Source organism: Anopheles nili, chromosome 2, assembly GCF_943737925.1.
Source record: "Anopheles nili chromosome 2, idAnoNiliSN_F5_01, whole genome shotgun sequence".
Taxonomy (NCBI): domain Eukaryota; kingdom Metazoa; phylum Arthropoda; class Insecta; order Diptera; family Culicidae; genus Anopheles; species Anopheles nili.
In genome coordinates, this window is record NC_071291.1 from 77556642 (window position 1) to 77574094 (window position 17453).

Below are 17453 nucleotides of genomic sequence, written 5' to 3' on the forward strand. Positions count from 1 at the left end.
CTTCATTTAGTTGGAAACTACTGTTTCTTTACTTTAATTGTCAAATAAAAACACGAGTTTTAACGAGACCGCTGCCTCTTTTTACCGAGGGTTTGCTCTATCAAGTATCGAAGTAGAACAAATAAACAATACTAGAATTTTTTGTTAGGATAACAGCAGACGCATGTTTTGACATTGACAGCCGCGGGCATTTGCATTAAAATTTAATCGAAAAACTAAACAAAACTCAAATAAGTAAAAATTGTTTGCTAGCATTGAAGGAAGTCCGAGGTTTGAATACACATGTCCCCTTCCTTGAATTGTGTAAAGTTAAATAAAAGCTTCTTTTATCACATTGCTTAGAAATCCTCCAATATGTTCGGTACGCAAACGCTTGGCGCCAATCCCGGCTTTGGTAGTCCAACAGCCACAACAACGACTAACCCTATGAAGGATTTTGAAGTCACCTCGCCACCGGAGGATACGGTTTCGGCAATGGAGTTTAGTCCGGCCACGTTGCAGCAAAACTTTCTTATCGCCGGTAGCTGGGACTGCACTGTGCGTTGCTGGGAGGTGGAACAGTCAGGAAAAACAGTACCAAAGTCTATCAAGACCATGGGCGGGCCGGTGTTAGATGTGTGCTGGGCAGACGACGGCAGTAAAGTATTCATTGCTTCGACGGACAAACAGGTCAAATGCTGGGATTTAGCTTCGGATCAAGTGGCCCAAGTTGCGCAACACGATGCCGCCATCAAGACTTGCCATTGGGTAAAAGGTACTAACTACACGTGCCTGATGACCGGCTCTTGGGATAAAACGCTTAAATTCTGGGACACGCGAACACCGCAACCCATGATGTCGATTCAACTGCCGGAGCGATGTTATTGTGCCGATGTCGATTACCCGATGGCTGTCGTTGGTACAGCAGGACGACACGTGTTGATTTATTCACTGGAAAACAAGCCAACTCAGTTCAAGCAACAGGAGAGCCCTCTTAAATATCAACATAGGACAGTGTCCGTGTTTCGCGACAAGAAGAAAGCTCCCACCGGCTATGCGCTCGGAAGTATTGAAGGCCGAGTAGCTATCCAGTATGTTAGTCCATTGAATCCGAAGGACAATTTTACTTTCAAATGTCATCGCTCGAACGGATCAACAGGATATCAAGACATCTATGCGGTGAATGACATCGCTTTTCATCCATTGCATGGTACATTGGCTACGGTAGGCTCCGATGGCACGTTCAGTTTCTGGGACAAAGACGCCCGAACAAAGCTGAAGTCGTCCGAAACGTTGGACCAATCAATTACTAAATGCTGTTTTAATAGCAACGGGCAGATCTTTGCATATGCAGTTGGGTACGACTGGTCGAAAGGACACGAATATTACAACCCACAGAAAAAGACTTATATTTTTCTGCGTTCGTGCTTCGATGAACTGAAACCAAGGGCTTCGAGTTAAGAACTGCTGCGTGAATACACGGTCGTTTTGATTCTTCATACATTCGAGCTACTTGTTTTGTTTCTGCTTCAAAACTAATAAGTTTATTCGTTATGCAGAATTTTGGAAATAAAGTCTAATCCACGACAGCAACAAAAAACGTCATCCTAGAATCTCTACCAGTAACGACTAGTGATGACCGGCTCCGTGGTCCTTGTCTCCGTGACCATTATCGTGTCCATGGCCACCGTGGTAATCAACCCCGAGGGCATATTCCACGCCAATAGTAGCAACGAAGGCGGCGAATCCAATCGGAAATCCTTTAAACAGGAACGTTATCAGCCGGGAGCGGTGGGTCGAAAATTGCTTCACGTTGTAACGCCACACTTCGTTCCTTAGCCACGGATCTTTCAAGCCCCGACGGGCAAGTGCGCGCTCAACTTCTACCAGCTCTGGTGCATCCGCTACTTTGTAGATGGACGCATCCGGCACCTTGTATGGTGGTCCGTGTCCGTGACCGTGGCCCATCGTTTCCTACAATTCTGATACGTTCCGATTTGTGTACACAGTTTGACATTCCAGTTGTAGTTCGCAGCATTACATAATTTGATTTCGGCGCATTGAAATAAATTAAACAGATATATAACTTGTTCAGCGATAAAAACATTTACCAGTACCGGTTAGTTTAAATATTTCGCTTACCACACAGTACTAAGTTCTGAGATAATACGTGTGACCAGGTTTCGGTAATTTCACTATGTATCGAGCAAACTGCAATGTTTTTTTTTTCCTTAAATGAAATACACTGTTCACCAGGTGGGGTAAGGAAACGCTGCTTGACAGTCGACTGTTGAAAACTGGAAAATTGCAAATAACAGCTAAAAGGATAAATGTTTATACAAGCTATTATGTAGATCAATACTTTTTAAGTGAAACTAGCTCACAAAAATAAATATCGGATGTTTTGGATTTGTGTATCAAGATTTTTTAAAGTATCATTTCCATATTTTAAAAGAACATAAATGGCACTGACCAAATTAAAATACAATTGTAAATTTATTACGATGCTGTACAATCAACGTTGTGCTAACTACATGAGAGTTAAAATCTGGCTAATTTAAATATTATTGGAAAGTAATTATTTACCATCCTAGTCACAAACGCTCACTACCGTGACTTGATCAGTTTTGCGACTTGTCGAATATATGAGCATTACATTAAAATCTTTATCAAAATATTGCGGATATCATTTTGCTATGAATTTTTTTTCTAATTTTTTCTGCCGAAATTTTTGATTCATGTTTAACAAAAATAGTTAGAAAAAATATGGCAGTCTCAGCTATCTTCGTTGAACATTTTACAGTCTTAGCACAGAGGAACTATTAAGTAGTTGTAGTTATACCTTATAATTATCGGTGCCGTAGCCATCTATTGTATCCACTATTTTCTTTCCCGGCGTAATTACGAATTCTCCCGAAAGCATTGATACATCCGATAGCTCGTTAACGAAGTCATTGCTCTGATTTTCTTCATTAAATCCACTATCGGTACGGTAGAAATTCACAATATGCTGCTCAGTTTCCGATAGTCCCACTATTTCCTTGATAGGGGAAAGCTCCTTCAAGGAAATGTGTTGACTAGCAGACATGTCACAGGGAATGTGTCTATGTGCTACATTTTCGACATTATTGTCGGTAAGTTGAAGAAAAGATTGGGACAAATTTTTACGATTGTTTTTTCTTTGATCCTTCCTTCGATGGCCCCGAAGAGGAGTAATAGAGTGCTGTACTCGTTGGGAAAGGTCAGATGATGAAGATTGTGATGATAAAGTTAAACTTCTTTCGCCGTCATTGGATAAATTTGTTTCAGCCAATTCCGCTGTTAACTCAGTATGTTTTATAGATCCTGAAAAAGACAATATAAGGACGATTAAGTACACCTTTTACAATACCCGTAGTCCGTTTGACTTCGCTAATTACCACCAGTGATTAGTTGGCTGCTACTAAGTCCAGGAGATTGATTATCACTGTAGTATGTGGTAGAAGGTTCCGGCGTGCTACGATATATGGCATCCACATCAGAATGATGTTGCTCGTAAGCTTCGTTTGGTGAAGGACTGAGAGAACTTTTTGAAATGGGCGAAAGGGCCCCGAACGAGCTGTCTCCGTCACTTTCAATCACATGATTAAGGATATCTTGTGAACCGTAATATCGTATCCGTTTTAAATCTTGTACATTTGCCAATTCTGGTATAACCATTACTTCCGGTGAAATTGGAGGTGGACTGAGCGCTCTTAGATCTAAGTCTTCAATGGAATTTTGGAAGCGGTTCGCACTACCTGCATCACTGTCCGTATCTTCGTTTATAGCAGATGTGTTGAAAAGTTTTCGCCGCAAAGAAGCATCCCGGGCGTCGTGGTCTATGCTGCTGCTAGACGATACATCCAACGGCAATTCGTGCTTTTGTTGCTGATCCTAACAAAAATTGCATGTTTTATAATCATTTTTAGTGCTATGCTTGTATATAAATGCACTATACGAACCTCGTTGAATATCAAATATTTTTGTAAAACATCCTCAATTACTTTGGGAAGATTCGGCGGAAAAGTAAGCACCGTTTGGCAAGTTCCATCACGAAATTTCCGCTTCGTACTTCCTGTTACACTTCCGGATGTCGAGGTGTGCAGATTTTCCTTGGCAAGAACTATTTTTTGGTTCCGCAGATGACATTCAATTGGACTGGGCACAATACTGTGTTCCTTAAAGTATGTGCTGATGGCAGCCTGGGCTCGGGCTTCTTTAACTGGGTCGGGTGTTTCTAAAAATTGAGTTTCATGCGGCTCAACATTAGCCGGTCCAAGCGACGACACATCATCGATATTCCATTCGAATTGGCTCATGCTGCTGTTCAAAGGTGTAGAAGGACGTTGAAAGAGCGAAGGGCTCCCAATCATTGGTAAATGCAAACGATCGGCGAGATGAGATTCGAATGGATTTACGATACGGCCCTTGAACATGCGTGATGGAGGCGTATGGAGCACGGGTAAAAGATTGAACCGACTTCCATTCGTGTTACTGCAACTGGTGCTGTTTCGTGACAGTGATGTCGGCGTTTGCACGGCCATTAGCGATGGTGAAGATGCCATCGATGAGCGAGATGAAGTTCGAGCCAAAGCGCTTACGATTAACTTACGAGGCGTTAAAAAGCTTTCAGATTCCATTTTAACTAGGGTTTATAACACAATATCAATAAAACCCTCGTTTAGTTGCGCAGGTGACCTTCCTAGTGGCAGAATTCTATCGGGATGAGCACATTTGCTGCTAATTTACACTTATTCTTAATTCAATACATAAAACATTCTTTTAACGTGTTAGTCACTCTCTTATTGACACATTTAAATCATTACATAAGGTATCACAGCCTGGATCGAGAAGCTTTTACAAAAGAAAAGCCTAGGACGCAGCAGCTCCGTTAATTCGTTTGATTTGAAAAAGAAAACTGTCAACAAAATTTCCCTCTATTAAAAGTTATGCCATTTGACATATAACGTCACACAGTCGTCAGTGCTAGACTTAAGCGATGTATCGTTAGCTTTTCTTAAGGCGTGATTACAGATCACGTGGAAACATTTCTTTCCTATTCTAAGTATAATTATTATCCAGAACAATTTTGAAATTACCATTTTCCGATTCCGTACAATCTTCAAACTAGTCTGTAGCTAATACCGAATGATTGATCAAGTGGTTGTCGGGGTATGACAGAATTTTAAGGCAAATAGGCATATACGGTCTCATCTGAAAAATTGTAGGACTGAGCAACTCAATAATCAACTGTGGCAGTTTTCTATCAGTAATTATTAATTGGTCCTATTAGTGTTGCTAAAGTTTTAGAAATTATAATCCAAATAATAGTCACGAGCTTTATTAAATCCAGCATGTTATTGTTGCTCCGAAGGTGGATGCGTGTTGCGTGATGCGTGTTCGCTACACATCGTTAATGTTTTATGTGAATTTGAAACAAACGAAGGATTCTCTATCTTTATTATTACTAATAAATTGTTATTGCCAACATATGTTGAAATTACATAACTACTCATTATTATTTGACTCACTTATCACTACTAATATATTTTTTTAAGTTTGCTCCTTTTTAAATTGCCAGTTCCGTTCACGATAAAGTTGATGATCACAAAACAGGCCATAAGACAAGAAATGGAAAATATGTCGCACTGATCTTCTTATACATAACTGTCTCGTCTTCGCGGTTTTCTGGATGAAAAAATGAAACTAAATTATCAAATTTAATATATATATATATATATATATATATATATATATATATATATATATATATATATATATATATTTATATATATATATATATATATATATATATATATATATATATATATATATATATATATATATATATATATATATATATATATATATATATATATATATATATATATATATATATATATATATATATATATATATATATAAATATGTATAAATATACATAAATATGTATATATATATATATATATATATAAATATATATATATATATATATATATATATATATATATATATATATATATATATATATATATATATATATATACATTTAATTTCTAAATATTTTTTAGTGAATAAACAATCTATTTTTCAATCATAGCAAACGTGAAGCTTCACGTTTTTTTATATCGTGAAATTACAAGGTACTGTAGAAATATTGAACAAAGGTAAGAAAAGTCAAAACATTTCGAACGAAAAATTCATTCTAAATTCATAGCCCATAAATCTTAGCAGTTGCTTTATACTTTAAACTTTCAATATTTGTTTTCCTTCATGGAAGGCAAGAATGAAAGCATAATGGGAAATAACTTGCGAGGAAGATTGTTTTTCTTGAATGTTTTATCAGATTTCAAAGTTCAAAATTAGCTTTGGTACGACAAAATTACCTCGAAGATATACTTTGTTTTACTAGAAATCGTTTATTGTTTTGAGTTGAACAAAGTAAAATTCGAAATCAATAAATTGTTCAATTTTTTCAAAAGAAATATCTTTTGAATACACCTGCATGCATTAATTCAAGGGTTAATACAGAGACTCATTTATTCACTTCAGTTGTTTATTTGAATAATTCGCAAACATCACATCGCCATACATTATTGAGCATTCACATTCTCCTGTTTTTCACGGTTGTTGGTTATATCCTCGCTCTCAATGTGTTCCCGTAAAACGAAGTTCAAAGCATTAAAAAAATCGAAATCATTTGAGTTTGAACCGCATCAATTTTTTAATGAACCAACAACCAGATGAACAAATAAGTGATTTCTTGCTAGGATATTTTCTGTTCCTAACAAAAGGAACCGGTTTTATAGTCATGGTTAAATTTGTGAGGAAAACACTATCGTACCCTGAAATCGTTTCTGTTATAGGTAATAAATTACTCGAATCAACGGTGATTAGCATGCGAATCTATCCAAGTGTTGTAGCATGGTACCATAATATTATTGTAATTAAGCCTATCAGTGACAAGTAATTTAATTCCAGACAAAGCCCTGGGAAAATGTACATACTACTCACCCACGATGAACACGACCATAAATGTAACCAATTAATACATATTATATACATATATATATACACACACACACATATATATATATATATATATATATATATATATATATATATATATATATATATATATATATATATATATATATATATATATATATATATATATATGTATATATATATATATGTATATATATATATATATATATATATATATATATATATATATATATATATATATATATATATATATATATATATATATATATATATATATATATATATATATATATATATATATATATATATTTACATATATATATATATATATATAATGTTTAAAGTATAAGTAATATTTTCTTTTCAAAATATTATAGACATTCTTTATTGAAAAGAAAAACCATATATGTTGATAACTTTTTATTTGCCATATTGAATTATGAAAACATGCTTTATATATGTTAATATATGTGGTAAAGAAATTCGATGGTTTGAATCGGAAAAATGGGCTCAGATTTTCTTCATCAACCGATCTAGTTATTTACCCGAAAAAATATGTTATTGTTCTATGGAAAACAATAAAAAATACATCAAATATTGTTCGAACAATAAATTACGTTAATAGCATACACAAATAATCCAACGTTCTTCACAGTTCGGTACTACGTTGGCGTGTAGTTTGGCTCGTAAGGCAAGTGAAGTTGAGGGTTTGTCGGTTATAGAACCGTCTCGTTCGTGAAGGTTCTAGGACCGTTAACTATCGAGTACTTTGACGAACCGCAATCCTTGTTGATTTTTATTTGCTTCCCTGATTTGATGAAGATTTCCTTGAACGTTTCTCGAAACTGGCGCGACATGCCACAATAGATAGCAAAATTAATGGGATAGCTTACAATGAGCAGAAAATTTGCGAACAAAATGAACAGGTTCGCTATGTAGTAGTCTAGGAACTCGTATATAAGTGACGAAATGATATGTAGCGCGGTGATAACTGCAAGAGGAATTTCCACTACCAAAAACACAGTGACAACTACGATAAGCATTAACGTGGTGCAGTTCGAGTCACGTAGCCGTTTACATTCGCGCTTTTTGTTATCCTTAAACAGTCGTTCACGTTTTTTCTGAGCTTGCCTCATTGCTTTGAAAAGTAAAACGTTCAATGCTACCAGGCTGGCACACGGTGTTAGATGGACGAACAGTATGCGGAAGGAAAAGTAGAACGTGTAGTAAAAGTCCTCGCTTGCGTACTCATGCACCCAATGAGCTGTTTCGATGTGGCACACGTTCGTCAGGTGTCCGTTCCATTCTATCGTAATAAGTGTGTATGATCTGAAAGAGTTAAACAATGTTTGAAACATCTGGGTTTATGAATTTTAATTTTTGTTGCGATTTGTTGAAGACGATTTTTAAAACAATGCCAATGAAAAATACACACATAATGTTATGCTGGCTCCGGTTGAAATGCACGGTATGCTATTACTGAATTGAAACATTCAACCGGAGTAGCAGAGCAGTATTTTTTGCTTTGTCTCGCTATGAATGCGCTAGATCATGTTTAAATCGTTTATTTATTGTTTCATACATACTTATCAAAAAATCTAGTGCTTTGGTGTAGTAACGCAGCAATGCATATATAAGTAATACATTTTTTAACTCTAGGAATGGTACACCATGTTCGTGCCGCTGGAGCATGGCAAACGTAGATATATCTGGAAGTCGAGAAAGGTTTGCAAAATGTCATGTGCCTTAGTAGATAACAGTAACGGTTTACATAAAGCAGAGAGAAATTACCTTTGTACAGCCAGGGCTAGCGTAAGCCATACTGATGCAGTATGGCACATGGCTGGCAGGATCTGGAAACAAGACAAGAAGTTTTTTTTCTGAATGCCTGGCTTGTTAGAAATGTATGTTTTTTTTAATAAAAAGCACGAAATATGATGGGCAATTTTCTGAATAGTGTGAAAATGGAACAAAAAAAATGTTACGATGAATATATTTGACGAGTGATTGCTCCAGGGTGGCCATGCTTCAAAATGTACCACGCATATTTCCCATTAATCATGGAGACCGCTGAGCGAACAGATCTAGGATGGTTTGCTTTTTATTGTATTTTTGTAAGAGAGAAATGCCTTTCAAATTGTTGTAATCTTGTCGCCATTCGGAAAGAAAAGTACACGTTGTTTCAGTATTGTTTTGAATATAAATTATTTTTGTTCCTAGAATCTTTGCTCTGGTAATGCTTCGCGGAGCTTTAATAGAAGACAAAGTTTTGATCGATAAGAGACTGATTTTAGAAGCACTTGCAAAAAAATCATTACTTTTTTGTATTCATGCAATTGCTTTTTTTACTGAACGGCTATACGATGGTTGTTGAGCTGTAATGTGTATATTAAACAACCATTAATTCAAACATCAATTGAATATTAAAAAGTAATATTATAGCTCCATTCATTTACCAACTCGTTGTAATCATGTCAGTAAAGGATTTTACTTGCTTCTGCGAACTATGATTTGTTTCATGAAATACTCTTTAGAAAGTATAAATCGCTCTTCATCAGGCGAATCATTTCCTATGACCAACCTATCAGGGTTTCGTTCATAGAATAATTTCCCAACCGGATTATAAGTAACCAAGCAACAAATCTTATTGTTAAGGATTTTATCTACGGCAAACATTACGTTACGGACATTATTTACGGAAATTTTTCTTTTTGTTAGGAAGGATAAACTTATGACATATTGATTGGATTTTTTATGGCTATTCAGAGTTGTGTATTTGATAAGAAGGCATATTAAACAGGCATAAGAGGAATTGATATTTATAATTTAATTTGTGAAAACTAGTATACGCTTTCGAGAGATGATTGATTCAAAAATGAAGCTATTTAGTACGAGCTATTATGATAGATAAATTCACTTGAGCCCGGATTAGCTTATCTATCTCGACGGAAGTAAGCACACGTGCAGAATGTAAGAGATAGGTACTCACTTCATTTAGGGCATTCCACACGTAGCACGCTATTATTGGTGAAAGTGGTTTATAGTGGTTTCCAAAAGTGTACATGTACATTAGACCGGGCGCTGGGAAGAGAAGTGTAAACATATCGCAAAGAGCCATCGCTGGAAAGAGTTTGTAATAACGTTCCTTTTAAATCAGCTTCAATGCTCGTCATAAGCTTTTATAATTGTTTCGAGTGTAGCTGAAGTGCAAAACATATAGCATAAAGGATAGTAAAAAAGATGGTGTTAAGTTGTATAAAGAAAATACTTTGCTTTATATGACTGTGAGCTTGATAGACTTTTCAAGCTGTTCTTGACCGACGTGTAACGGCTGATCCGATGCGAAGCATAAATTAATTTAGTTTAGTTGATGAAAATTTGAAAATAGAATCCAGGAAGCGGAAGCAGAGAAAAAATGCTAACAAAAATAACAATTCTTCGTATTTCTCTCAACACGGGCGCAACATCACTGCGCTATTCGGTAAACCTAGAAATAGCCAGTTTCTTATTGTGTTTTTCTACTGCGTGCCAATTGGTGACCTCGCGCATTCCTGTGTAAACCGCACTGCACTACGAATAATTTATGTATATCTACTTACTCCGAGTGTAAAAATAGCGTTTGCGTGTAAACTGAATAAAAGTGTAACTCACCCATAAGTACAAAATTTGTCGGGGAAGCCATGCTTCGTTTCCTGAGGACTATGACTATCAATGAATTGGCTGCAAGCGTAACAAGTAACAGGACCGGCGTGCAATAACCATACAGCGGGATGCTGTAATTAAGGATTGTCTCGCAGGACACATTCAAATAGGATACGTTCCCTTCCGATGCTATGCAACTGTAATAGCTGTACGACGTGTCGTTGTCGTACTCATTACTACCCGGTATATGATAGGCAGTAGTGTCGTTTTCGATTGGATCATAGATTTTGGAATCAGATATCGGGAAGTAGCTGCCCTGCAACCCGGGCAACGTATCATTGCGGACGTAATAGCTCTGAAGCATATTCGGAACGACTGATGGCACAGCTGTGTCGTGCTCGTTGTTTGGGTCTACCATGGTAGACGCGTACGGACCACTCGGCAAAATAGACAATACATTATAATTGCTCACTTCGGCCGTCATGCCGTCCTAAATGGCGCCTCCATTGGGACTATTTCGGAGATTTCAAAGGAAAATCTGTAAGTAAAAAACACATACGCACACTTTTCATAAAAGCAGCAGTTTCACAACTATTGCTACAATCTTTGAAACAGGCTGTTACGAAGCGCAGTGAAATTTATACACAGTAATCAAATTTATAAATAGCGTATGATGGATTACGATCGGCGGTGACGTACAATTTATCTAGTGCATTTGCCAGATTGCCCCGGAGCATGTAGTGTTAGATAAACTTTATCGAAAGTTGCCGCAGCATTCGGTCCAGAGATTCTGACCGAATGATGCATCACCGTTATCCGAACTGGGATTCGTGACTGGGGATATGGGGATATGGGCTATCAGAAAAATTATATCACGTTGATATTTTGATGATAAGTCCTTTACAAATTACGATCGATTTTACGACACTGCGATGGATTGCGCTCACACATGTTTCAGGAAGTAAAATTTGTCTAGGATTCTAAGGAAAAATGATGGCGATCTCCGCTGAGGGGCAGTTTACTCACCGTTAAATGGTTCCAAGAAGCAATTAAGAATAAATTATCCTCGAGAGGCTGAGTGGGTGGAGGATACGGTCAGGGCGAAGGAGCTCGACGAATGCCAACCACGTTCCGGTTGATATAGATATGTTCACGCTTAGGAAGGTCGTGATAATAACCGTGTCGTAATGTTTGCTTTTTTCTCCATAAATTAAATTTCGTCGTGTTGCGGTTTAGGAGCAACAAGTACGAAACTTTCCTGGTGCCTGCCGTCTCGCGGGTAACGCTCGGTAAAATCGTTATATTTGGCAAGAAAAATTGTTTGCACTGTTGACTGTTAGGTTAGTTTGCAGACTATATGTTTGGGATGATACACTCACTACAAACCGTGATTGTGTTGATAGCAGTGTCCTTGCAGGATTTGTTCATTTCACGCGTATTATTTTACTCGAGCATACTGCATTGGCAAAAAATGCAGGACGCACTAAAAGGACGTAAACTATAAGAGATCAACTTCACTGGCTGGATATTATTTTTTTTTTGCTTGTGTGTCTGTACCGTGTTTTACTCGATTCACCATGCCATGCCTTCGATTTCTCTGCAGCTCGTTAATTGCTTGAAGCATGCTAATGGCGAATGCGTTTGAGCAAGAGGAAAATGCATTGCACTCGTAATGTCGGGTGTTTTCACGTAGGAATACTTATTCCTAATATACATTCACACACTTATGCACGATAACCACGAAATTAGTTATTTTATTGGTTTTGCTTCGGATCTGGTAAAGTAAATGCAAACGTAATTCAAAGCACGCTCAAATGTTGTTTCAAAAGGGAAGACAAACACAATCTGCTGGTAGTGTGAAGATGCGCCATGGTTGCACTTTTTCGCAGATTCACACTACAACGCAAACGTCCGATTCGCACTGGAGAACGTCGCCGAACGTTCGAACTCAAGCACTATCACCGGCTGACTGACACACTTTTGCTCAGATTGGTCCAGCGAGAGCTACGAAGCTAGCAGTGCTCTGGAAAATGGTTCGGAAACGGTTAGGAAAACCGCGGTTCCCATATTTACACGTTCAGGGAGACCTTTGCCAAGGATCATATCTTTTTTTTAGTTCGATTGTAGAGCGCAGTTGCGCAGATGAGTGCCCACTTCTAGCAACGAAAGAGAACGATATGGAACTCACAATAAAGTTTAACAATGGAACAATCAAAAAGATGGTACGTTTAGCTAAGGCAAGTGCAATAGGTGTCGTTTTCCAATGAACTAAATATTACTATTACTATTATAACTATTGATAATTTATTGGCGATGGTAGAAAAGCTGGCGAATATTTGCAAAACAATCCATTTCTATTTGAATTGGTACTATCGAGGTACTACTCACTAGAGTACTGGATAGTAGGGAAATTCGTATATGCATATTCAAACAAGTTCCTTGGATTATTGGATCATTTATAAAATCAATAAAATCACTTCATTAATAGATGTTGTAAGATATTTCGTAATTATTTTTTAAATTGAATTTTTGTCTAAAATCAAAGATGAACCATTTAATTTTAGAGAATGAATACGAGTACGAATAATAATCCATTAAGCTCGACAGATCGACTGACCAATGCGTCATTTCCAAATACATATAGTCATAACATATATTGGCTGGCGTCACATTATCCGGCTCATAAACAATTTAGGGTGGGAATAAATTTCCGAGATATTATATGGACATTTCCGGCAATGGGGATATTCACCATAAAGCGACACATTCGTTCCATGCTCAAATGGGGAGCCAGTGTGGTAGAGATATCAAACTGGCCAGAGTTTCTGAATATTGATTGCACTGTTTGGCGAAGGAATTTTGTTGCACAGGATTAGGATAACCGACACCATTACAAGCCACATGAATTAGGCCCAATATGTCGCTATGTACAGGCACTGGTCTGGAAATAAACCCGTGGTGCAAACAAGTCAATACATTATGCATCCTGACGGTTATAAACGGTTCATTACTGTGGTCACATTGAATACAAGTACATTTTTCGCACATAATGAAAACAATATTTATAAAATGGTCTATATTTAATTAATCAACTTTAAAAAATAGCTTCATAGACTTTACTAATTCCAACCCAAACATTGGAGCGTTTTGAAAAAAAAGTTGGAAATCCATAAAATGAAACAATGAGTACGACTGCTCCAATCACTATAAATTGAGTTCCACCAAAAGGCTGTCGTGGCGTTTAATGATAAGAACGGAAACTAATATAATGCAAATGAACTCAGTTTAAAGCTTTAGTTTTTTATTTGTGATGAAAGGTTCAATAGCTCCTCCGAGGATGCACACGCTTGAACGCATACATGTTGGTTTCTGCAAGAACAACGTACGCTCCATTGATGATATTCCTTGTTGAGTGTCCTTCGTTCGAGGGTTCAACAATGCACTTGGTCTGGCGCCAAAGTGTTTATTTCTCCATGCGACTTGGTGAAATAGTTATGATGCAGCCATCGCATGATATTTTGCAATGAAATGTACCGAGAAACAGCGTCTAACGGATAGTCAGTGGACTGTTCCATTATGTATGTTATAAATTAATTTATAAATTATAGCACACATGTGTGACTAGAAAAGGTATCGTTTTGAACAATGCGTTATACAATGCTAGTTTTCTCTTATGGTAAGCAGCACCTACATTGAATAAGTTTTATTGTACGACTGTTTAACTGCAAACTTAACTGCAACAAAGTCTAATCAATTTTTGTTATAAAATTTCAATCTAAACAATCGGTTCATTACAATAGCTTTATGAAATTACATTTATTAAAAAAAACTATCCTGAAGCTTCGCAGCTTCATGTAATTGTTAAATACTTATTTGACGTAAACCGACTTAAAAGTTCCATATTACTAGAAATAATATGTTATGCTCCAAGGCTGCATGTTGCAAGATTCTATTACCATAAATGGGTGTGAATTTAAATGTTTTGGGCTAGGCGGTACTGAGTTAATGGATATAATCTATATGATTTATGATTTAGCTGCTAAAATTGAAAGGCGTCCTAGCTAGTCATAGTTACAACTACTATTAAACACTTTTTATATTGATAAACCAGCTTAAAGTAATTAACAAAAATTGACAAAGGATGTTCCAAATGTCAAGAACATTGGCTAAGTGTATTTAAATTTACTTACAAGTTTTGGCATGTGATTGTCTTATTGTATAGATATGATAATGGTGTGGATCATCGTCTCAACTGAGAATACTAAAGGTTGACAAAGTCTTTCATCATGTCTATCATTATTATGCAGATTTTTTGTGAATGAGAATTTCACCATTTACATAGCCGTATTTTTATAAATGCCATCAAAAACAGTACTGAATCTGCAGACGAAGCAAAACCTAAAAGCAAAAACTGATAAAAGATTGGCATGAAGTTTTTTTTATTCAAAATGTTAACAAAGTGTTGTATGTTTATTCCACTGGTTTACTGCATACTCAAATGATTTACCGCAAGTGTAGAGACAGTGTGTCTTTGGGTTAATGTATTTCGCTATCATTTGTTTGACATACGTTCATATCAATGTTTTCCAAACGAATAATCGGATAGTAGCATGCGAGATATAAACTAAGGACGAAGAAATAGTTTTAAGCCCCAATCAGTCAACAGTTATCAAAGATGTGAGTTTTACGACATGATTTCCACAATTCGTCCGATAATGCGGTAAGGAATTTCGAAAGAGAATTTTAGAGGGTATAAAAATTTAATATCAAATAGTATATCATAGTAATATCAGTTCAATTTACAAATGTCCATATAAAAGAAAAGAGTTTGAAAAAAAAGTCATCATTTTGCTATTGGGTCGTTAAAATATTGCCAATATGAAATCACGTATAGGAAGTTGTTTATAGTCAGTAACGATTATCGATAAGCTTTAAACTACACGTTGACGCGTAACAAAAAAGTGTTGTAACATAAGGATGTAATTTAATGAAAATGTTGATCGTAGAGGAAGCGCACATGGGGGTTGTGCAATTTAAATTTCTATTTAAAATTTTCATTCACTGTTTACACCAAAGTACACATTTTATCGAAAACATGCCACTCAGGGGTTATGGAATGGTTTCTTGTGTTGGTACAGCACTGAATAGGGAGACTAATTCATGATGAAAAATTAACATATTCTTAACATCAATGATGCTGGCTGGCGTATGGGTCTAGTAGCCAACGGCTACGATTTAAGCGTCATGGAAACAGATTGTTCGCTTAAGACCAAGGGGTAAGTGAATATTCCGTCAGCTGATGATGGTGATGGCGATTGAAGATATACTGAGTAAGCCTGTGTAGTACACAGCTTCGCTACAGCTAATCCTTCAGCAATAAGAGAAGTGATTTTTATCCGCGCCTATTTCAGGCGCATTTCTTTTGTTTGATCGCATTTAGTTTTTTTAGTACTTAGTACAAACAATTTTCAGATCAACGTTAAGTAAAAAATTAAACATTCGAAATATTTAGACACGATTTTTGCTAGTTTTGCAAGTGATTTTTGATCATAACCATCACTTATATAAAATAATATGCCTATATTTATTCAATGCTAATGCGCGGTAAGATAACTTAAATTTCAATTATTTACTGTCTGGTTGATAGTTCTGATAGACATAGTCAAAGCAATGCGTAAAATTTCATATTCAACATTGGACCCTTGCAAAGAGTGGGGGATGCAGTTTTTGTATTACACGTTTCAAATGAAGAAGCATCACAACAATTAGTTACGGACAACCCATCTTCATAAGCTGCTTAGTATTCCATGGACTTTCCTACAGCAGCATTGATAACTTCACTTCAGTGCAGATGGTTTCAAACCCCTCTGTCAACAATGAATCTCGAGACCGCAAACAAGAGATGAGAACCATGACATGAGCAGATAAATAAATTAATCTCTCGTGTTCCAAACTCATTAATTGAGGACTTTCATTTGAACCTTATCCTTTCATGTTATGTACCCCCAAAGGATGGCAAACTAAGGTTCATCCAATTGTAAATTCTAAAGCAATTTTCGCATAGTATTACAAAAGCAAATGTTTTCCTTAATAACATATTTGGGTAAGGTGGTTGGTTTAAGCAACATATTAGTTAGAAACATTTGAATTATGTAAATTGAGTCATTATGATATTTCATGATGTTTTGATTTCTTTTCTTGCCAACTACTGCAACGTTCACTGCTTTTTTGTTAATTAAATAAACTGTTAAAGCCTTTAATATAATATAACATGTGAACCAAAGCATTGTACTTTTTCAAACATTTTTGTATTATTCTATATTATAGTGTTGATTTATTCTTGCTTTAATCTATGAATTACAAAACTCGAAGACGGGTAGAATTTTCCTCAAAAAGAGCAATCTTTTGAGATACGTACTTTGTCCCTATGTGAACCAGAGACTACGCAGAGCGTTGGATTGATGCTTAAGATGGCTTAAAGGCAATTGTACACGATAAGAGTTATTCTCTTTTCACTGTTCCTCGTCGCTTTTCGACAAATGTGGGGTATCTTTTTCTTTCTTATACCATAATCGACGGTTTAATGCCGTTGATTTTCTTCAAGGAGGTTTGTTTCGCCATGGTTTGTCCTTTCTCCCTTCCGGCATTATATTTTGGACCGTTTCGCATCAATTCTTGCTTATCCTTCGTGAATGCTTAATCTTGAGAGCAATTTCCTTCAAGTATTTGCTTGCTGATATCCGGTGTATGCTCGCAAGACGTTAACATAGCACCAACAAATAGAATCATTCATAAGTGAACTA

The 17453-nt window shown here is 36.3% G+C and overlaps 4 protein-coding genes across 4 annotated transcripts; 1 reads left to right on the forward strand and 3 right to left on the reverse strand.

The window, feature by feature from the left end:
• The first annotated feature begins 354 nt into the window (after positions 1 to 354).
• Positions 355 to 1560, forward strand: LOC128730417 (protein Rae1). The gene has a single exon (XM_053823465.1). The coding sequence runs from the start codon at positions 355 to 357 to the stop codon at positions 1438 to 1440; it is 1086 nt and encodes a 361-aa protein (XP_053679440.1). The 3' UTR covers positions 1441 to 1560.
• On the reverse strand, positions 1502 to 2207 carry LOC128730418 (NADH dehydrogenase [ubiquinone] 1 beta subcomplex subunit 3). The gene is made up of 2 exons (XM_053823466.1): positions 2122 to 2207; positions 1502 to 1961 (listed from the first exon to the last, which is right to left on the reverse strand). The coding sequence occupies exon 2, from the start codon at positions 1945 to 1947 to the stop codon at positions 1609 to 1611; it is 339 nt and encodes a 112-aa protein (XP_053679441.1). The 5' UTR covers positions 1948 to 1961; positions 2122 to 2207; the 3' UTR covers positions 1502 to 1608.
• Positions 2208 to 2815: 608 nt separating this feature from the next.
• On the reverse strand, positions 2816 to 4640 carry LOC128730229 (protein aurora borealis). Its single transcript, XM_053823263.1, has 3 exons — positions 3963 to 4640; positions 3399 to 3894; positions 2816 to 3324 (listed from the first exon to the last, which is right to left on the reverse strand). The coding sequence occupies exons 1-3, from the start codon at positions 4638 to 4640 to the stop codon at positions 2816 to 2818; spliced, it is 1683 nt and encodes a 560-aa protein (XP_053679238.1).
• Positions 4641 to 7427: 2787 nt separating this feature from the next.
• On the reverse strand, positions 7428 to 14043 carry LOC128730230 (sex peptide receptor). The gene is made up of 7 exons (XM_053823264.1): positions 14037 to 14043; positions 13021 to 13088; positions 10660 to 10966; positions 9998 to 10128; positions 8800 to 8861; positions 8595 to 8717; positions 7428 to 8337 (listed from the first exon to the last, which is right to left on the reverse strand). The coding sequence occupies exons 1-7, from the start codon at positions 14041 to 14043 to the stop codon at positions 7725 to 7727; spliced, it is 1311 nt and encodes a 436-aa protein (XP_053679239.1). The 3' UTR covers positions 7428 to 7724.
• Positions 14044 to 17453: the final 3410 nt, after the last annotated feature.

Coding starts and splice junctions, on each gene's coding strand:
- LOC128730229 (XM_053823263.1), bottom strand. CDS start 4,640: ATGGAATCTGAAAGCTTTTTAACGCCTCGTAAGTTAATCGTAAGCGCT. Junction 3,895..3,962: donor AATATTTGATATTCAACGAG/GTTCGTATAGTG, acceptor AATTTTTGTTAG/GATCAGCAACAAAAGCACGA. Junction 3,325..3,398: donor CAGCCAACTAATCACTGGTG/GTAATTAGCGAA, acceptor TGTCTTTTTCAG/GATCTATAAAACATACTGAG.
- LOC128730418 (XM_053823466.1), bottom strand. CDS start 1,947: ATGGGCCACGGTCACGGACACGGACCACCATACAAGGTGCCGGATGCG.
- LOC128730417 (XM_053823465.1), top strand. CDS start 355: ATGTTCGGTACGCAAACGCTTGGCGCCAATCCCGGCTTTGGTAGTCCA.
- LOC128730230 (XM_053823264.1), bottom strand. Junction 8,718..8,799: donor CTAGCCCTGGCTGTACAAAG/GTAATTTCTCTC, acceptor CTCGACTTCCAG/ATATATCTACGTTTGCCATG. Junction 8,338..8,594: donor AGCACTAGATTTTTTGATAA/GTATGTATGAAA, acceptor TAACTCTTTCAG/ATCATACACACTTATTACGA.